This window comes from Dendrobium catenatum, unplaced genomic scaffold, assembly GCF_001605985.2.
Source record: "Dendrobium catenatum unplaced genomic scaffold, ASM160598v2 fragScaff_scaffold_1220, whole genome shotgun sequence".
NCBI classification, from domain to species: Eukaryota; Viridiplantae; Streptophyta; class Magnoliopsida; order Asparagales; family Orchidaceae; genus Dendrobium; species Dendrobium catenatum.
In genome coordinates this window covers 9,282,094-9,304,217 of record NW_021319682.1, presented here as the reverse complement: position 1 = coordinate 9,304,217, position 22,124 = coordinate 9,282,094, and the positions used below count along the sequence as shown (strand labels likewise).

Below are 22,124 nucleotides of genomic sequence, written 5' to 3'. Positions count from 1 at the left end.
GACTGTGGTTATTGTTGGATGATTGTTGCTCTCTTGGCTATTGGTGAGAACTTGGTTGGATTCCTCCCTTTTGTTGTTGTTCCTTCTCCTAGTTTGATCATTCAGGTGTCCTAGTCTATTTTTTGGTCTTAAATATTGTTGTTGAATGATTAACTCTATAGTTTATTGAGCTCTTTCTTTTGCAGGCTAAACTCATATCTTCACTGCTTTGGTCTTTTGGTGTCTATAAGGATTGCTCCTCTATGTTATTTTATTCCTTGTTTAGGCTATTTCTTTTTTGACAATTATTTTGCAGGATGTTGCTTCTTCATCTTGGTCAATCTTCATGTATATCAAGCTTTGGCTCTAGAGATTGAAAATCTTCATTTTTTGGGCTTGGGTTCTTGCCCACCGTATTTTTTTTTCTCAGCATTTTATCTTGTATTATAGTTGGGATGATTGGCTTATTAGATTTCTTTTTGAACTTTTTTATAGCTCTTTGAGACTTAGAAAATATTTGATTCCTTTAAGGACTTAGAACTCTTCTGATAATCTAACACATAGACCCGTAATTGATGGGTTTTAATAAAATAAAAGAAAGAAATTTTCATTTGTGACCTAATATTATTTCACTAGATATAGTCTGTTACTTTTTATGATTTTACGAGTTCACATAGATTTATTTCATATTTTTCTAATTTTTCTTGACTTTATAATAATTTTTCTAAATTCTAGATTAATTAGATAGTTTATTTAATTTGGAGCTCGAAATGAGGAGTAAATTGAATTATTTATTTAGTTTATAATTTGTTATGACTTTTTTCTATTTATGAAAGCTTATTTGAGATTTTTGTTTAATATTTTTGAATTTTTAGTGAATTTTTCTAATGTGTAGGCAATTCAGTAGTTAACTATTATTCAATTTAGCTTTAATTCATTAATTTTATGGTGTTAAGCTTTATTTTTAATTTTAATCAATTTTAATGTGTATGTTTTACTTAGATTCGTTTAATTTAATTTTCATAGTGTTTTTTAATGTGATTGAATTAAATTGGTTTGGTTTATATTTTATTTAATCATGTTTTAAGTTTATTTGTTTTATTTGATTGTTATTCATTTAATTCATTGATTTCTAACGTAATTTAATTTTTCATTCGATTCAATTGCAATTAATGTGTATATATGTAATCTAACAAATAATAATCAAATACTATTATATATTTTTGTAATTTTAAAAAACTTTTATTAATTTTTTATGTATCAAGTTGAGTGAATACGGAGAAAAGACTTTTTATCTATTTGACTTTTTTAATATAAATTTTATTTTGTTTTTAATAACTTTCAAATACTATTAATGGTGATATGTATTCAGCATATACATTATTATTATTATTATTATTTTAAAATTGTATATGTATAGTATTACATTTATTTTCATTAAAGCCGGCCACTAAATTATTTAAATTAAAACTATAAAAGTCTATCTCAATTGAATTAAATTAGGTCATTTCTTCTCTTTTATTCAAAAATATATTTCATAAATATCTTTTTAAATGCATAATATTTGCTTAGCTAGCACCAGCCTTGACGTTTATTTAAAACTTATTATGTGCTTGATCAAAAGATGCATTGAGCATTCATTGAAGCCTATTCAAAGCTTGTTTGTGATGAAGATGATTCGACCAAGGTACAAAATGTTTTCACGACACACTAAAAGTATAAAAGCAAAGATTCCGTCACACTACTTTCTACAAATTACATTCATCTGCATGTTCCACGCAACATGCTCTATAATTGTCTATGTACAAGTTGTATCACTAATACATGTGGGTGGAAGAAACTATAGCCATGTATTGTGCTCTCTCTTTTATTGTTCGCCACTAACCATTAAAGTTATTGGATGCCAATTGGTTCTATTGGTGAAAATTTCAAAGCAAGATTTCATTTTCCTACCACTAAACTTTGGATGTTCTGTGCAATATGCGCAAGTTGAAGTAACTTTTTTGTTTTATAATATTATACAACTTTTAAATTGCTTAATTTTCTACATTATTGGAGGTCTAACGAAAGACCTCTGAATTGACTTGGCTCATGCTAACCACTCAGAACTCATATTATTTCCACTTCTTTGAATTATCTTCAACACACATTGAAGCTTCATCGATTCCTGAGCAAAGGTTTGGAAATGGCAGGAACCAATTCTTCAATCATCTCCAATGTATTATCTTCGTTGAAAAGATTATCTCATTTTATGCTTCCTTCTTTTTCACTGGTCTCATCCTCCTCATCCATACTAGGAAAAGATGCAACAATTGCTGAAGTAAATTCAATCCATGAAAGATTAATGATGGATTTGAGCCGATTATCAAGGATGCTGCAAAGAATTCAGGCATTGCTTCATGACGCAGAAGAGAGAGAGGTCTGTGACAAGCAAATCCAGCACTGGCTCTACGAGCTTAGAGAAGTTTCTTATGATGTCGAAGACATCTTAGATCAATATGATTATCAAGTAATCGAAACACAAGTGGAAGAAATGACAACAACAGTAGAAACAAAGACTTCTCTAAAGATGAAACAAGAAGATGATAATGATGATATTTATGGCTACCAGGTATGTCTTTTTGTTCAAAATTCTACCAAAATTCAAATTATTAGAAACTAAGTGGTTCGTATTGATCATGCATTGCAACTATGATCAGCCATCCCTATCTTCCAACAATTCAATAAAAATTCCCATTTCTTGCGATATGGCCATGAGGATCATTGACATCATAAAGAAATTTGATGAGATTGCAAATGATAGAAAAGCACTTGCTCTTACAACGGAGGATGCACCCAGGAGACCCTGCTTAGATGATGTTCTGAAGAGGCCATCGAGTAGTGCTCTTGTGGATGACTCTAATGTTTTTGGAAGGGAAGATGAAAAGAGAAAGATAATTGAATTATTAATGTCTCATTCTGACAGGGAGAACTCCATAATTCCCATTGTTGGCATGGGGGGTGTTGGAAAGACGACACTGGCTCAACTTATATACAATGATCCCACGGTATGCCAACATTTCAGCCCAAAGATATGGGTCTATGTCTCCGAAGAATTTGATGTTCTGAGAATAACAAAAGAAATTATAACATCTATTGTGGGTTCGTCAAGATACAATGATAATAACAACTTGAATGATCTTCAATGCATTCTCAAGGAGGCTCTATCGGAGAAAAGATTTCTACTTATTCTTGATGACATCTGGAATGAGAAACCACATATGTGGGAAGCCTTACAAGCCCCCTTTTCTGGTAATGAAATTGGAAAGATTATCGTAACCACTCGTTCCATGTCAGTTGCTTGTATCATGCAAACAGTTCCTCCATTTGAGCTTGGATGCTTGGATGAAGAGAAATCATGGTTATTGTTCCAAAGATATGCTTTTTGTGGTTGGGAACTTGATCAACAACAAAATTTTGAACAAATTGGGAGAGGAATTACTAAGAAATGTGGTAGATTGCCTTTGGCTTTAAAAGTGATTGGAGGATTTCTACGATACGAAGTTAGGGAGCAGGTGTGGATGGATGTGTTATGCAATAATCTGTGGGAGTTGGAGAGGGCCAAAGATCTTATTTTACCAGCGCTAAGGATAAGCTACAATCACTTACCAACGTATCTTAAACCATGCTTTCTTTATGCATCTTTGTTCCCAAAGGGTCACTATTTTACACAAGTAGAATTGACAAGAATGTGGATAGCGCAAGGTTACATTCAACTTATGGGAACAAAAAGATTATTGGAAGATATTGCATTTGAATTCTTTGAAGACTTGGTGAGAAGATCTTTCTTTCAATGCACAAAATATGATAAGTTGTTCACTTTGCATGATATGGTGCATGATTTAGCAAGATCTATAACTAGAAATGAGACATGTTCTTTGTTAAATTTTGATGAAATGAAGAACATCAATGAAAAAGCAAAGCATATTTTTATACAGCATGTTATGGTAGATCGTGCTCTTTTGTTTGGGGCTATAAGAACATTTTATAATGTTGGACCATTTCCTTATTCTTCTTCCATCAAGCTTTATCCATGTACATTTATTAAGGAGTCATTATCTAGTTTGGGATGCTTGCGTGTTTTGGTATTTGATGCACCTGAATTTGAATGCAATATTCAATTTACAGATTTGATAGGTAACTTGAGGCAGCTTCGTTACCTCTTTATTCATGCACGAACAATCCAACTAGCAGAGTACTCATTATGCAGTCTTTATAAGTTGCAAACACTACAACTCGGATCATTTTATTTAAATATGCTACCTAGTGCAATTGAAAAACTCATCAACCTACGTCACCTGGTGATACATTGTCATGATATAGAAATGTTACCAAAATCAATCGGCCAACTTCAAAATCTCTTAACTTTGATTATTGATTTCTTTCATAAGGATGTCATTTCTTATGATATGGAGAACTTAAAAAGTCATTTGAATCTACCTCACTATTACTCAAGAAGAGATGGCCAACATTCTTGCATTGGATGGCTGAAACCTTTGATAAATGTGCGAGGAAGTCTAAATATTTATGGGCTTCAGAATGTGGTTAGTCCTGAAGATGCGAAGAGTGCAAATTTGCATAGCAAGCCTCACATCAAGAGCTTAACACTATCCTGGAGAAATAATAAGGTAGATGATGAATGCAACAAGCGAGAAAAAGCTATTCTTGATAACCTCCAACCCCACACCAACCTTGAAGAGTTGACCATACATGGCTATAGTGGTAACAACTTCCCAACTTGGTTTGGAAATCCTCACTTTTCCAATTTGGCGAAAGTAAGATTGATAGATTTCAATAACAACGAAGAATGGAGGTTCTTCCCTCTATCCGGTTTACCATCTCTTAGATCACTTGAAATAACCAATATTGAGGGGATATGGAGAATGGGGCAAGATTTTTGGTATCATAATGTCCCTTCTAATGGTCATGAGAATTATTCTACGGATGTACATGTGGACTTTCATTCCTTTGAATATTTGAAAAATAAAGGTATGCATGAATGGAAAGAGTGGCCAACTGAGAAGAATGGATATTTCTCAAGCCTTAAACATTTACGTATATTTCACTGCCAAAATCTTGAGCTAATATCAACCCTCCCATCAAATCTTGTGGAATTTGAGGTGCAATCCTGCGACGAACTTGAATATATGGCTCTTCATGATAGCTTCGGACCTCTTTTAGGACTTCAGAAAGTGATAATAACTAATTGTCGTCTTCTCAAATCAGTGAAAGGCTTGAATAATCTTCTTGGTACTCTTAAAAATTTAAAATTATGTCATTGCTACCTGCTCCACCATCATCAAGATGAATGCAACCACCATTCTCATACAAGTCTTTCATGTAAAAAAGATATGGCATATGTAATTAACTGTCCAATGATGGAAGAGTGGTGCCAATGGCATGGTTTCACCTATGGAGATAAGGTACGTGCAATGTATCATTCCAACTCAAAATATAGTTCCATTAATTAAACTTTCTCACACTCTCTCTATCTTCATCTCTATCTCAGATCATTTCTTATATATTTTCTGAAGATCTTTAGGCTCATTTTGTTTGCAGGATCAGCATGGTCGCCTTTTGGATTTAGTAGCACATGTGGCCTTTGAAGAGCAATTGGAATGGGATCCATAACACTACAACTGGTTTGTACATTCCCTCCTTCCTAAAATAAGCATTTTAAAATTAAATCGTTGTAAAATAATTATTCAATTTGTTTTGATCAATTTTCTAAGGTGCTGTGTCAAAAGGCAAAATATATCTACTGTGGGTGTTAACATTTGTGGTGATGGTTTAGGGTTCAATCATTGGTCGATCACCACAAAAAAAAAAAAATTGTTTTGCTTCAATAATATTATGGTATTTTTAATTAGTGTCTTAAAATAGATTTATGAGGTCATAAAACCTATTTGGTACTAAAAATATCATTTTCCTAAACCCATGTGATAAATTAATACTTATACACCATTTTTTTTATGCACGATCTATAGGTTTCTCTTCTATCTACAATTTTGATCATATTTTTCTTCGGTATAAGAGGATTTTTTTTTATTTGATCAAATTTCTATGGTGCTTTGTCAAACTAGAATTCCTCATTTTTTTTTTGTGACGAGTAAGCACTGTCCTTAGGCCAGTGAAAACCCTGGTCAACTTAGCATGCAACCCACACCAATTTACACGGGCCAACACTTAAGGCTTTCACCGCTTGCCAAGGGATTCGAACCAGGGACCTAGGCTTTGCCCAGCCGGCTCTTCACCACCCGGACAAGCAACGGTGGGTACTTTTTTTTGTGACGAGGAAGCACTATCCTTAAGCCAGTAAAAACCCCGGTCGACCTAGCATGCAACTCACACCAATTTATACGTGCCAACACTTAAGGCTTTCTCTACTTGCTAAAGGATTAGAATTAGGGACCTAAGCTTTGCCCAGCCGGCTCTTCACCACCCGAACAAGCAGCGGTGGATTAGAATCCCTCTTTAGATAGCGGTGTAATAATATGTTGTAATATATTGAGTATGGGCAAATTAATTAGAATATTATTCATGCTCTAAAATTTCTTCTTCACTGTGTTGAATTTACCGAAGTAGACTTCTTCTTTGATTTCATGTTTTCTATCTAAATTAATAAGTCATTTTTGTTGTTTTCATTCTTTCTTTGTTAAAAGGTCTTCTTTTCATGTGATTTTAGCCACTTTGTTACTGCGTTTAATAATGGAATTGAAGAAGGCACTTTGCTACTTCTATTACCTCAGCTTACCGAGCAGTTACTAGTTGTATGTTTGGTTTTATCATCCAAAGGACCAAAAGCAACATTCACTAATGGTTATTTAGTATAAGCCACTCGATATAATCTTATTGGCAATATAAATCGTAGGTCTTATTAATGTCATTGGCATTTGTGGAGTTTTTAGTCAATAAAGTTGGTGTTAAGGGGAGGGCGGCATTAACATTGTTTAGCTTCATCAGGGCATCGACCTTATTAGCAATGATGAGAGTTGGCATTGGTGATGATGGTAGCCATCGTGTTGGTGTTGATGATAGGCTTTGATTTTGGCGGTGACATTAGGAGTCAATTTTGACATCGATAGTGATCTTAAAAGTCATGCTTCAACATTAGTTGTTTGGAAGTGAAACTTTGTATTCACTTAGCTAAGTTTGAACAGAAATGAAGTTATATATGGTCTTAGTTTTGAGTTGGTTGCCATTATCTAAATTATTGGGGGTATAAATAATGACTTTTATTAACTTCCCCTTTTGCCATCAACAAAAAACTCATATTATTTATTCTTTTCTAAATCATCTCTAATCCACTTGATTTTGGTTATTAGAATTATAGCGATCATAACAACTGTAGTCTTAATCACTTCAAGAATATCTTAGTTTGATCTCTCCTCAACTATCATCATGTCCTTCTTGCCATCACTTATATCTACTCACTACTTTAACTTCAAGGATAATGACTTAGATTCTTGACACAAAACCAAAAATTAGCTCAAATCATAGGACGGAGGTGAAAAAGACCAAAGTGTCGGTGGGTGACGGAGGTTGGAAAGAATTTAGTCTAGCGATTAAGGTCAAATTATAATAGGTCGCAGGTGACAAATGTTAGAAGGATTGTAGTAGATAGGTGATGAAGATTTAAAGAACCGTGGTCAAGCAATTGAGGTCGAAGGATTGTAGTGGGTCAATAGTTGTTAGAAGTATGGTAATCGATGGGTGATATATGTTAGAAGGAATGTAGTTGTGCGACAAAGATTAAAGAATAATACTCAATCATTAATGAAGGTCAGAAGTATCGTATTCAGGTGATTGAGGGTTTGGACGACTATAGTTGTTGGGCTACGAAGGTTAGAAGGGGGATGTACTCCACAATTGGGAGAGTAGTGAAGGGTCAAGGTCAAGCATCCGAGGTCAAAGGATAATAGTAGATCAACGACGGTCGGATTAGTTGTAGTCGACAATGAAATTTCAATATTTTGCATTATTTTTATTTGGTCCCTTTAGAAGCCTATATAGGGGGATTTTATTTTTGACTTAAAATTGCCTCGCTTGAGATAAACTATTATTCTTAATAATTTTATGAATTCAAAGGAATTCATTTCATATTTTTCTATCTTTTCTTGAAATTTTAATTAATTTTCAAATTTTTTGATCAATTAAGAAATTTGTTTCATTTTGCAGTGAAAAAGAGATGCTAATTGAATTATTTATTTATTTAATTGTTCATTAAGATTTTATAAGTTTTATAAAAATTTATTTAAGATTTTTTTTAAAAAATTTCTAATATTTTTAGTGATTTTTCTGATACTTGTGTAATTTATTATTCTATTATGGTTGGTGATTTTAATATGACTGGATCAATTTAATTTTTGTTTATTTAATTTGATATTCTTTACATTTAGTTTGATTTTTTATTTTTTTTTTAATTTGGATTGACATGTTAATGTAATTTTATTTGAATTCAAGCTTCGATTCAATTACTTGGATTATGGTTATTAATATTTTATATTGGCTATTCAATATTTTTTAAGACGATCCTGCTAAGGATGATCCAAACTCTCCGTTAATGAAATATCTATACAGTAAGCTCTCAGAATATTTGTTTGCTTAATAACTACAATCAAACTCATAATTTAAACTGAATGATAATGTTAACTTCAATTTTTAAACCTATTCGTAAAAGCAATGCCTTAAATTTTAAATTTATCATAAAATTAATGTGTTTATGCATCAAATTATTGAAAATTCACCAATGGTTGCCACCAGCAAGATAATAGGGATACGAGCCCCAGCCACATCATTGCCCTATAAACCAGCGAACCACCAAATCAACCAATTTTCCAAAAAAAAATCAACCCACCAAAACAAAGTGAGAAATACAGCAAACAGAAAATTTATCTTCTCCTCCATCCCCTCCCACAAAATCTCTCACGGGAGGCAACTGAGAAAACAGGCCTATCACGAACCAAAGTAAAGTCGTTTCCAGGATCAGATCCACCGCAAATATCCGTAGAAGGCAAACCAAAATCCGAAAAATTGGATTCATATTCAAATTGAGACGATCCATTCAGCCAATCCATATGATTCCTGATATCAAATCCAGAATTAGCTCCCAAACGATTGATCATAGTATGCGTATCGACCAAATTAACAGAAACATCTACTAAAATGTTAGAGCACTCCGAATTTTCATTCAAATTAACCACTCGCACACACTCAGCAATATTACCCACAGTCACAATAGGTAAACACGATGCTTCGACACCAGGTGAAGGAGTTGCCGAAACATCAACCATAGCCACAACAATGTAAATATCCACATCATTGGTAACATTAACACCAGCAGAAGTAATAAAGGGGTGCGAAACAACCCCAACATTCGAACAATTATCCACAGCCAGAGGCAAAATAGCTGGAGTATTAGGAGGCTCAGTCAAAAACTCATCATGTACAACAAGGACCACCACACTAGAAGATGGAGCAACCAACTCAACAGGCAACAAAATCTCATTAACCTGCATAGAACCTGAAGCCAGAGGAGGCAAAACCGCAGAACTATTAGGCACGAAAGGGCCCAAATCCAAAACAGGGGGAACAAATGGTAAGGAATTTTGAGACAACACAGTAGCAACAACATCCAACACAACATTATCCTCCTTAGAGATATCAACAGGCACATTCAACTTCCCACACGGGGCAACCACAAGTTTAGCAGTAGGGTGTAAAATAGGGCAGAAATCCTTAGAATGACCTAAGGAATGACAATGCATGCAGAAAAGAGGAATATCATCAAATGTAATAGTTTAAACATAACCCGTTTACACAGAACCAACCCAAATTTTATCAGGATATTTCTTTGTAACATCCAATTCAACCAGAATACGAGCCATGGACGGACGGAAACCCGACGCAGTCGTCATATCCGACTTGAGAGGGCGACCAAATAGAGAACCTAGACTGAAAAGGATCCTAGGAGAAAAGAGATGAGGCCTAAGAAGGGGGAATGACACCCAGATAGGCACAATAGGAGAATCCACCTCAACATCCAAATTGGGAGACCATTTCACCACTTTCATATAATAATTTTGAACAAAATAAGATCTATGTAAAAAAATACGGCAATAATCAAAGTCGTTCACTAGTTTAATCAAAACATTCCTGTGATTAAGAACAATGACCGAAAATGCCCCTAACAGCTTTAAATTAAAGCAGAAGTTACGAATGGCATCGACAGAAGGTCGCCTAACCAGAAATCGGCCAACCAAAGAAAATTCAAAGGGTGCAGCAAGCAACCGAACCTCTTCCTTAGAAATCAACAAAGCTGGCAAACCACGATGAGAAGAAACGCTTAACTCAGGAAAGGAAGAAGAAATACCAGATAAAGCATCCTTAAACGAAAGAGACGCAGCAGCCCCACTTAGAAATCCGGGATCACGAAGGCGAGCGGATGCCATGAGTAAAAAACACAATTACTAAAATACCTGGTGATCTAAGGAGGAGAACAACCTTCAAAACGTCAAACCTCATCGCAGCAGAGAGGCGGCGGAAACCCTAGCAGAGCAAACGAAAGGAGCCACATATTCTTAAAGAGTTAGCATGAGAGAAAATCTATCAACAAGTGGAATTATGCCTTATATAATTATGCATCTAACCATCTCCCCACCATGTTGATCTCGTAAATTGGAGCTAGAAGTGGTTAAAGTAAACAATTGCATTTTAATCTAATTAATATGGTTAGCAGGTAAATAAATAAGGGCCAAAATTTGATTGGAAAGTTATCTCCTTTGATTGAGCAATTTGAGTTGGCCCCAAATAAGAGGAAATAAGTTGGAATATTGATCCATCTGTCTCCCTCTCCTTAAATCAATCTTCACACTTGTTATAAAGCTTTTTTTACTTGGGGCAATATAAAAATCCCTTGCAAATCCATACCCGAATTTATCACTTGGATCATAATATTTTCTTCAAACCTCTCAATGGTTTAATAAAATTAAAATTGAGCGATCATGAGCTCATGAAATATATATTATCATGCATTTTATTTTAAAATATTATTTCGTCCATCAAATAGTTTCATTAAGTTTTTAACCACAATTTTGAGTGCTTAATTTATTTTCATTTGAACTAACGTATTCGAAGTCTGAATAAATTGACATATCGCAGTAGCCTTTTATGCAAATAGTTGTGTTCTGGAAGAGGGTTGTGCATATGTTGAAACATCAAGTTTACACTATAAGAAATATCAGGTCGAGTTAGTGTCAAATATTGAAACGAGGCGGTGAGTTTCCAATATAACGCAGGATCGGACGGAATAATAGATGAAAGTTTAGTACATGTAGGTTTGGAGATTATTGCCGGTAATGAGAATATCATCGACATAGATGAGAATAAATATTTGAACCGAATTTTTCCACAAAGTAAGGAGAGAAGTATCATAGGTGCTATGACTGAAGCCGATGGAGATAAGGAAGGTAGTGGAAGTGTTGTACCATTGACGAGGGGCTTGTCGAAGACCATAAATAGCTTTGTGTAGTCGACACACATAGTTCGGATTAGTAGAGTCTTTGAAGCCTTTGGGTTGCGACATATGAACGGTTTCAGAGAGAGGTCCATGGAGAAAAGCGTTTGCGACGTCAAGTTGATGAACGGTCCAATTGTGAAATAAAGCGATAGTGAGGAGAATACGAATCATTGGAAGCTTTGCGACCAGGCTAAAGGTTTCGGTTTAGTCTAAGCCATACTCCTGATGGTTGCCAAGAGCAACCAGTCTCACTTCGTATTTGGCCACTGAACAATCAATGTGATACTTAGTTCGATATGTCCATTTACATCCGAGCACAGTGGAGTTAGAAGGTGGAGGAACAAGACTCCAAGTTCCTTGTTGTCACAAGGCGAAGAATTCGGACGCCATAGCTTGACGCCATTCAAAATGTTTGACGACTTCCATATAGGTAGTGGGATCAGGCAAGGGATTGGAAGATTCTTGACTGTGTATAGAATCTAGCTGAATACAAGGTTTGAGGGATTCGATTCTGCTTCTAGTAACCATCGAGTGAGCAGGAACATATAGAGGTTGAGTAGGATGAGAGATAGTGGAAGCAATAGTGGGTTCGGATGGAAGTGCATTAGACCGAGTAGGAACATGATTAGTGATAGCATTGGAGACGGAGGTTTCTCTGGATGATTTTCAAGGTATCAGAATAGTGGTAGGAGTTAGAAGAAATGGATTGGAGTGTATAGTCTGCTGCTTAGCTGAAGAAGCAGGAATTTGGGCAAACGAAAAGAAATTTCATCAAAGCTAACGTGATGTGACATGGTAATTTTGTGGGATTCCAGGTTCAAACATTTGTTTCCTTTGTGCACATCCGAATATCTGAGGAACACACACGATGTAGCCTTTGGTTGGAATTTGTGGTGGGTATGCGAGGGAGGAGGAGGAAAGCATTGACATCCAAAGGTTCTTAATTGAGTGTAGTTAGGTTGTTGTTGATGAAGAATCTCAATGGGAGAGATGTGATTAGTAGAGGATGACGGGAGCCTGTTAATAAGATAAATGGATGTTAGGACTGCATCTGGCCAATATTTATAAGGAACCGAGGCAATATCTAGCAGAGATCTAGTGGTTTCTATAATATGGCGGTGTTTTCGCTCAGTGGCGCCATTTTGTTCCGGTGTGTATGAGCAAAATATTTGATGAGATTTGCTACAGAGCGAGGAATTTAAATACTCGGTGCCACCGTCAATATGAATAGATTTAATTTTTGTTCCCGTGTAGTTCTCAATTTGAGTTTTAAATTGAATGAAAGTCGAAGTAACTTCAGACTTATTTCGTAAAGGAAAAATTCATGTAAATCGAGAGAATTCATCAACAAAAATGACATAATATAAGAAACCAGTACAGGACACAATAGGAATCGGGCCCCAAACATCAGAGTGAATTAATTCGAGAATAGAATGTTTCCGAAGTACAGAATTATCAAAGGGCATTTTATGTCTTTACAATTTATTACAATAGTGACAACTATAGGTATTTGAAGTAATATGAAGCTGAGGATATCTGGAAGCTAAGTAAATGAAGCATTCTTTTGTGTGGGAGTCCCAATCGAGTATGCCAAGCATGAGCCGAAGTACGTGAAGCTGAGAACGCCTGAGTTTTTTAGGGAGATAGGCAGATGTTGACAGGGTAAAGACCATTCTTACAGGCGCGGTGAAGCAGGATTTGTTGAGTCTTCGAATCCTTAAGTGTAAAGCCAGAAGAGTCAAAGATAATAGAGATATTATTATCTTGAGTTAATTTAGAAATGGAAAGTAGATTGTAATTTAAATAGGGAGAACGAAGAATCTGAGATGGATTAACCATACGAGAAGGTATAGGAAGCAAACAAGTCCCCGAATTAGCTATGTTAACAGATCGGCTGTCGCCGATGGTGATGCTGTCAGAGCCTGTGTAGGGGGTAGCAATGGAAAGATTTTCAAGAGAGTTAGTTAGGTGTGAAGATGCGCTCAAGTCAAGAAACCAGTTGGAGCTGGAGTTGTCAAAGCTAGCAACCATAGCGTGGGGCGATGTTGAACAGGTTGAGGAACATATTGAGTATTAAGCCTATTCCAGCAAATGGAGGCTGAGTGTCCCTTCTTATTACAAATATGGAAGATAATGGGTGGAGCATTGGAACGATTGCTATATTGGAAAGATTGAGAAGATCTTCCCCTGTTGCGACATCCACGACTGTGGTATGTGAATAGAGCAGTGTTTGAGTTGCTAGGAGTCGGAAGACGAGCATTGTCGGAGGTGATATGAATCTCTTCACTGATAAGTAAGGAATAAAGATTTTCAAGAGTGATAGGATTTTGCATTGTTCGAATCGCGATTTTGAAAGATTGATAGGTGCTAGGAAGGCTGTTAAGAGTGCAAAGAATGATATCTTCAATGTCCACTATGCAGCCAGCATCCGAAATCTTATCTACTATGAACTTGATTTTGGTTAAGTATTATGTCATGGTAGACGTTTTGAGAACTTACATTGTGAAGTTCGTTCTTTAGTTGTATAACTTTAGAATGGTTTGCGGATTGAAAACATGTTTCAAGTGTAGAACAAATGGAATGATGTGCAGTCCAAGTTGATAATGTAAGGAAGAACCATTGGTGAGATGGTGGAGCAAATTGCTACAGAAAGATTTTGGTCTGTTAACAGCCATTGCGCATAGATGTGGTTGGTGTTTTGAGAACCATCAAATTGAGTCCAGAAACGGGGCGGAGAAGGAAGATTGGAGTCGAGAAACTGCTCAAACCCATTTGCTCGGAGGATCATGAGGATTTGGGATCTCCATAGAGCATAGTTATCAGTGGAGAGTTGAGTTGGAACGATGTGCTTGAGATTGGATACAACAAATTTCATATTCGATGGGATGGACGGAGCTTCGGCGATGATCGGATCGGTATGTTCGCAAGTACGAGATGTGTTGGAGGAAGTGGACATCGAGGAAAAAATGCACCGCAAGATCGTCTTGCTTTAACCCGCTCTTGTTACCATGTGAAAATCAGCGGTTCTTGGCAGAAACAAGAAGAACAGAGAAAGGAGATTAAGACAGATAAAGGAAAATGAGTAGAGTTGTATTTCTTGATACTCTATGTTACAGACATATTGCTAAAATAGAGAAGGAGAGAGTGGACCGTTTACAATCAATCAATTACACGGTGCCACCTCACATACATGAGAATATAATAATTAATTTAAGCTTGAGCTGGCTCAATGTGTGTTTATACTTACCAATTCCCCTAGAAGATTATAGAAAATACTAAAAACTAATATTAGGGGCCTGATTTAATGCTAATAAATCATAACATACCCAAGTCCACTGAACTGCTTTGACTGGCAGTGGTGGGAAAATACAATTTCATAACCATTTTACCAGTAAAACTCATAGGAGCTAAAACATAAATGATCAATTTTACTTTTAATTTTAATTTGCCATTTCTCTTTTGATCAAGCAATCTTTCACATTCATCATATAGGTCAATCTTATCATCCCATCTCTACTCTCCTGTATACATTCCTGAAGTCAATTTTCAGGCCTTCATACGTTACAATAAGTGGATTTAATTGAATATTGTAACCTTTTGGTTATAAATTTAGCCAGCTCAATCCACTACTATAGCTCTCCCCATACACCTTGATAAACCAAATAATGATATAATGGTTCTTATGAGGTGTCAAAATGGTTAAACAGGATAGATTCCGGTCCAACCCGAATTGACCCGAGTCAAAACAGGTTGACCCTAACCTAACCCGATTATGCAAACAGGTCATGAATTCTAACCCGGACCTGACCAGTGCTGGTCACTAGGTTGACCTGACATGACCCACAAACCCGTATGCAAACGTGTGATCTAAAACCAACTCTGACACTATGGAGGCGGACGCCAGTCATTGGAAATGATGTTGCAGGCAAGGGATTGGCCGTATGATTCGAACTGCTGATGGAAGTGGCGCTCGACCCGACTCTTCGACTCTTCCGATCGAAGATTTCAACAAGGGGGCTTCGGGGTCGACTGGTCATGGAGAACTTAACAATTTATTCTGCTTTTTTTATGTTTATAGAAGTTGTATTCAGAAATAACAAGGACGTGTGGGAAAAAAGACGAAGCTAGAAGACTTGTGCAACTTGCTTGCTCATCACTTTGCTTAAGTTAAGATCTGATCCCTTCTGTGACAGCACGTGAAATATTAGTATCAACAATAACAGTTTCAGCCAACGCAATAAAGAGGGCCTTAGCAATGCAATACAGATGCACAGAACCCACACAATCTACATATTTCTATACTTTAAGAGACAAATACTTGCCTGTTTTAATAAAATTCCTTCGCCCATGATTCCCTTCAAATACTATAGAACTTTATTTATTGCCCTAAGAAAACGATTCTTTAGGATTGCTAATAAATTAACACAATACTAACAACAAAGGTAGTATCAAGTCTAGCATGTGATAAGTAGGACAAATTTTTCCACGGGTTATTGTAGTAGAAATTATTACGTGCAGAGTCCAGATGTAGAGTTACGTCCGGACTCCAATAAAAGCGTGTCATGTGTCTTTGTACATAGTATGTATATTATGTATATAAGTTTGTACACACTGTGTACATAATTGTGTAATTTATGAATAGTGTGTATAGTTGTACACCCTATGTATAGGGACACATGTCGCATTTTTATTGGAGTCTAGTGTATCCGGACTCCACACGTTTTAATTTCTCCATTGATAGGAAGTTTTTATCAGTGGTTGTATCTTCTAAAGCAACTCGAAATTTATGATTGGTCATTGGGCAAACAACGGACTTGCATCTCAACTTACATTTATTCTTTCAACAAACTCTTTATGAAATTTTTTGTAATATAAAGATTTTATACCCATAGCATGCAACCTCAATGCAAATGAAATACTACAAAAACAAAACCAAGCTTTTATCCTACTATATGGGGTCGGCTATATAAATCATTTTTCTCTATTGTGTCATATCAAGAGTCAAATTCTCTTTTAAATCTAATAAAAATATAGCTTCGTAATTCATTGACTTCAAATTCTTTGAATAATCTTTCCTTTTAAGTTCTTCATTCCTTTTTAGTAAAGACTTATCTACGGCCAACTAGTTTTTTTTCTTGTAATAATTTACTGATTCTAGTGTTTTTTTTAAAAGAGGTCACATCTCTCTTCTTTTATCGATGCTCCTTGTATTGTCCATTTTTTTTTTCATGTTGAGTATTTTTGCAATATGTATTGAATGAATAGGACAGCTTATACATATTTTCTTATACAGTTGGGTAGCTCAGATGAATTGGTGAGGTCACAACAAGGGTTCCTTAGATCCATGAGGTTGAAGGAACGAGGAGAAAGCTCCAGAAGAGTAGAAATGAAGACGGAGAAGATGCTAAATGTACTTCATATAGATCATGATTTATTATAAAGTTAACTTTTATCATATTGGTTATCAAATTCGGGCCAGGTTTGGCTCAACCCAAAAACCCAAAAACAACCCAAAACTGAACTAGGTCCCCATCCCGCACCACATCGAAACCTCGCCCTACGCTCACCACTGTGTCTCACTTTCCCTTCCCTTGCCCCCACGCTCGTAGTCCCGTACTAGCGGTCCCGCACACGCTTGCCTAGCTAATGCTCTCACTCGCAGTCTCACACCTGCGCTCGCAGCTTCACACTTACGCTCGCAGCCTTGCACCCATGCTTTCCTGCCTCACCTCCGCGGCCTGCACTCGAGCTAACCCCATGGTCTGCACTCTCACTTCTATCTAACATTGGACTTATGTCTATTGTTGAACTTCTACCATCCATCGTCAGACAACAATCTTTATGACCTTCGTTGCCCGTCGACTACGGTCCTTCCGACTACGTCTCCCACCGACTACAGTCCTTCCGACCTCCGTCGCCACACAACGGTCTTTATAACCTCCGTCGCCCACTGACTAAGGTCCTTCTGACCTACGTCGCCCACCGACTACAGACATTTCAATCTCCGTCGCCCGCTAACTATGGCCCTTCCGGCCAAGCGAATATGTCAACAATGACTCTTTGTATTCCCATCATGTAATGTACTTCATATGATGTACATCAAGCCAAGGTCTTCCCCCTAAGGAAGAACCTTAATTGTAATCGTCTACAAATAATAGTGGATTCATTCAAACTGGGCTAGGCCCTATGGTTTTCCCCCTTTCAATGATTTTCACGTAAAAATCTTGGTGTCTCTTGTGAATACTTCACCCTCTCTTTTTATTTGTATGCATGCCGGATCTTCGTACAAAGCTAAGACGTTAAACTTTATTTTTCTCTACCGCCTTGAATACTCAAGGACGCAACAATTATGACATTATATTTAATTTAATTTGCTGTTTTACTATACTATAAGAAGCTTATTTGATTAAAATTTTCATAATAGTTAACATAAAGTTATACTGTAATAAATTTCAAAGAACAAATATACTCTATTATTATGAGCAGTGTCCAATTTTGTAATTTTTTTTTTTCAAAATATTGTTTTTATTTTAAACTCTGATTTGATTTAATTTTTATTTAATTATTTCATATTGTAGATTAAGTTTTAATTTATAATTTCAATATTTTGTGATCTCGAAATGCATTCACCAATTGGAGAAGAATGGAAGTATTTGATGCCAACTTATCTAAGTTTGAACAGAAATGTAACAATGACCGTCTGCAGTATTTATTTTTTTCATTATTATATATAGAGAATAACTAGATGTAGATATGGGTAGGGGGGTAGAACTAGATGTAGGTGAGTAGGTGTACGTAGAGGGATAAGAATAGGTGTAGGTGTAGGGAGTAATGGTAGGTGTAGGTGTAAAGGGGGTTGAGATAAGTGTTGGTGTAGGGAGGTTAGGCTACGTATAGGGGGATCGAGGGGTGGAGGGTGGAAGTAGGTATAGGTGAAAGGGGTACGTAGCTATAGAGGTACGTGTAGGTGCATGATTGTGGTAGGTGTAGGTGTTAGGAGTAGGGTAGACAGTTGTATATGTGTAGGGGGTAGAGGTAAGATAGAGTTAGGGATAGTGGTAGGGGGGTGGGGTTAAGGGTAGGAGCACTGCAGAAAAATCATGTATTACTGACAGATTTTTCGGAGAATTTTGAAAGCTCCCGGAAGATTTTCGACAAAAAAAATTTTTGTCGATAAAACACGCGTCGGAAAAAATTTTCGGAGAAAAAAAATGCAGGATTTTCCAGCGGATTATTTCCACCAAAAATTTGTCCGACCGCGTGCCGGCAGAAAAGCTGCTGGAACAATTAAAAAGAAAATTTCAAGACTTGTCGTCCCAGCCCGACGACATGCTCGCAAGCCCAAGCCTAAACTCACATGCTATGCCCCGCTTGCACTCCCGCAACGTGAGTTGAGTTGCCCGCTAGCCCAGCCCAGTCCGCACCGACCCGCTTCACTTGTGTTGTCCGCAAGCCCGCATCGATTTGTGCTTTGGCCCACCAAGCCTTTGCACAAGGCTGGGTTCGAACTCTGCCACCCTGCATTTGCTTGCGAAATTTCCGCATGCCCACCAACCATTACGCCATTTATGCATAAGTGATCAAAACTTTGTTTTTTTTTTTATATTTTTATTATAATTTATGGAATATTACAAGTGATTACTAATATATCTTATTATTTAAATGATTAAACTTTCTTTTAATATTTTAGTTTGATATTATTTAATTTAATAAAATGAAATTTTTTTAAATATTTCTAATAATCAATTTCTCTTTTTTTTGTGACGAGGAACCATCCGCTGCCACGCCTAGCATAATAATCAATTTCCATAAATGGAGGTGGTGGGGGGTGGAGGTGGGACCAATGGCATGCTATCACTTATGAAGAAAAGGTACACTAATGAAACCTTTCAAATACAAGATTTAGTCACATTAATTAAACCACTCTCTCTATCTCATGTTAGTGAACGATTTGAATAATATTATAGGCACTCTTAAGGTTTTGAATTTATTTACAGTGACCGACTCATGCCTGATCCAGATGAAGATTTTGATCATTCATTTGAAAGAGTTTCATTTCAAAAAGGCATAACACATGTATATAAAGATAAGGTACGTAGATGAAATCATTCCAAAATAAAATTTAAATATTTTTTCTATCTCTTTCTCCATCTCTATCTTAATTATTGAGCTAACAAATTAAATAACTTTTGGGGATTATATCAATTTTTTACCTATTTAAATTAGTTTTACTTTAGGGCATTATAGCATTATATAATAAATTTTACACTAATTCTAATAGAATTTCTAAATAATCTCTGTTACCACTTGTTGAAATTAAAAAATGATATTTCTTGCGATTGGTGGCACTTTCATTTTGTCCTTTCTATGATAAGCAACCTTCCCATAATAATAGGCCTTCATAAAATAGTTCATTTAAAATTTTATTTCTATAATAATTTTAAAGTATTTCCGATTATTTTATGCTTTAAAATAATATAATCATCCTTATAACCATAAAATCAATTAGATTTATAATATTATTACTAATCAAAATATAATTTAAAAACTTCAATTAACCAAATTATTTTATGATCCCTTACATAATTTGATAGATAGTGTAATAATTTTAACATTGCTACTTTTTGTTTATATTAACTGTGGATAACAAATTCTAATATTGATTCAAGCTAATGATTTGAAGGATTTTGATAGCAGCCTTTAGTGTTTGGATGATCGTCTTCAAACAACTAGATATGCTGAAGTTCGCACCTTCTCTGCATTTTTAGTATTTTGATACAAATTAAATTTTCTTTTTAAGTAATAATCCATTCATAGTTGTACTCAGCTTCTGAAAAAGATGCAATGGCTTTGAAGAGAAACAAAGAAGAAAGAACATTTCTTGCATATATCATTATATGTATTCTCCTATCTATGGCTAAGGATGCAATGGTTGTCTTCTCTATCCAAAAGAGATTACGAGGTACTATTTTTCTAACATTGCCACTACTTAACATTGACAATACATATATAATGGATCTTGTTTAACAGAGCAATCGTTGGCATCGGCGGGAGGATTCACAAGAGGAATTAGAAGAAGATCCATAATCGAAAACTCTCCAACTCGTTTCATGTAATTTTATCTACTTTACTATTGCTTTTAATAATGTTATAGCATAATTATTAGCTTCCAGCAGCTTCCATAGCATTTGTAATTGTGTAGTCTCTAACAATCTATTTATGGTTGTACTCAGCTTCTGAATTGAAGAGAAACAAAGAAGAAAGAACATTTCCTGCATATATTATGATATGTATTTTCCTATCTACGGCTATGTCTTCTCTATCCCAAAAAGGTTGCGAGGTACTTTTTTTGCTAATAATATTGCCACTATTTAACATTAACAATACATATAAACTGAATTATTGTTTAACAGTGCAATCGTTGTTATCGAAGGGAGGTTTCAGAAGATGAATTAGAAGAAGATCCATAATCGTAAACTCTGCAACTCGTTTCATGTGATTTTAGCTACTTTACTACTACTTTTAGTAATGTTATAGCATATTTATTAGCTTCCATTAATTGCCAATACATTTGTAATTGTGTAGTTGCTAAAAGTATGGTTTTATTAACCCCATAAATTCATGAGACATGATCTGATCAATGTCAACCCTTCCAATAAAAAATATAGTCACATTAATTAATCCTCTCTCTCTCTCTCTCTCTCATTCAAGTTAGTGACCAATTTGAAAAATATTCTAGGCACTCTTAAAGTTTTGAATATATTTACAGTGACTGACTCAAGCCCGATCCAGATGAAGCTTTTGATCATTCATTTGGAAGAATATCATTTCAAAAAGGCATATATATGTATGTACATGTCCAGAGATGACAGAGTGGTATCACCTATGAAGATAAGATACGTATAGATGAAATCATTCTAAAACAAAATTAAGTTATCTTCTCTCTTGCATGCTCTATCTCCATTTCTATCTCAATGTTTGAACTAACAAATTAAATAATTTTTTGGGATTATATCATTTTTTTCCATATTGAAATTAATTTCATTTTAGGGCATTATAGCTGTGTATAGAAAATTTTAACACTAATTCAAAATAAATTCTAATAGTTGGCAAGATTCGTATCCAACGTTTTAAAAACCGGACCGGACCGGCCGGTTCAACCGGTTGAACCGGTACCCGGTCGGCCGGCCGGTTCGTTTTTACACTAAAACCGGGTAAGCAAAGAACCGGCTTTGAACCAGTCCGACCGGCGGTCGGACCGTGAAACCGGCGAACCGGAAACCGGATGCGAACCGCCCAGTGAATCTTAATCGCAAATTTTGGCCGCTTGATTTTATTCTTGCGGTATTTGAGGTGAAGTTGTGACAGTAAAACCTAGTTTTTTCTCCTACTCCCGTAACTCTCAAAGCCGCGCGTCTCTTCCGATCCTCTTCCTTCGTCGTTGCTTGGTAATTGCTGCTCAGAAATTGAAACAAGCGGTTTCTCTGTATTTACTCTTATATTTGTTAAATTCTTTTTCTTAGTGAATATGAAGTTCTGTACCTTTTTTATCGACATGAATGTCGTGTGTTCCTTCCACAGCATCAAG

General features: G+C 35.8%; 1 protein-coding gene across 4 annotated transcripts; it reads left to right on the top strand.

The window, feature by feature from the left end:
• The first annotated feature begins 1,276 nt into the window (after nucleotides 1–1,276).
• On the top strand, nucleotides 1,277–16,948 carry LOC110101290 (putative disease resistance protein RGA1). 4 transcript variants are annotated; one of them, XM_028699221.1, is made up of 5 exons: nucleotides 1,277–2,197; nucleotides 2,277–2,590; nucleotides 2,679–5,441; nucleotides 5,578–5,660; nucleotides 16,830–16,948. In XM_028699221.1, exons 2-4 carry the CDS (start codon nucleotides 2,324–2,326, stop codon nucleotides 5,647–5,649), a joined length of 3,102 nt encoding a protein of 1,033 aa, XP_028555054.1. In that variant the 5' UTR covers nucleotides 1,277–2,197; nucleotides 2,277–2,323; the 3' UTR covers nucleotides 5,650–5,660; nucleotides 16,830–16,948. The 4 variants fall into 4 exon arrangements, with proteins under 4 accessions (XP_028555054.1, XP_020684794.2, XP_028555055.1 ...); XM_020829135.2 differs by having other exon boundaries at nucleotides 1,277–2,590; XM_028699222.1 differs by having other exon boundaries at nucleotides 1,278–2,590; nucleotides 2,679–3,791.
• Nucleotides 16,949–22,124: the final 5,176 nt, after the last annotated feature.

What these genes read in the sequence shown, in the direction of transcription:
- LOC110101290 (XM_020829135.2), top strand. Translation starts at nt 2,165, where the DNA reads ATGGCAGGAACCAATTCTTCAATCATCTCCAATGTATTATCTTCGTTG. An exon ending in ATGATATTTATGGCTACCAG is followed by an intron (nt 2,591 to 2,678) that starts GTATGTCTTTTT and finishes AACTATGATCAG; the next exon opens with CCATCCCTATCTTCCAACAA. An exon ending in GTTTCACCTATGGAGATAAG is followed by an intron (nt 5,442 to 5,577) that starts GTACGTGCAATG and finishes TTTTGTTTGCAG; the next exon opens with GATCAGCATGGTCGCCTTTT.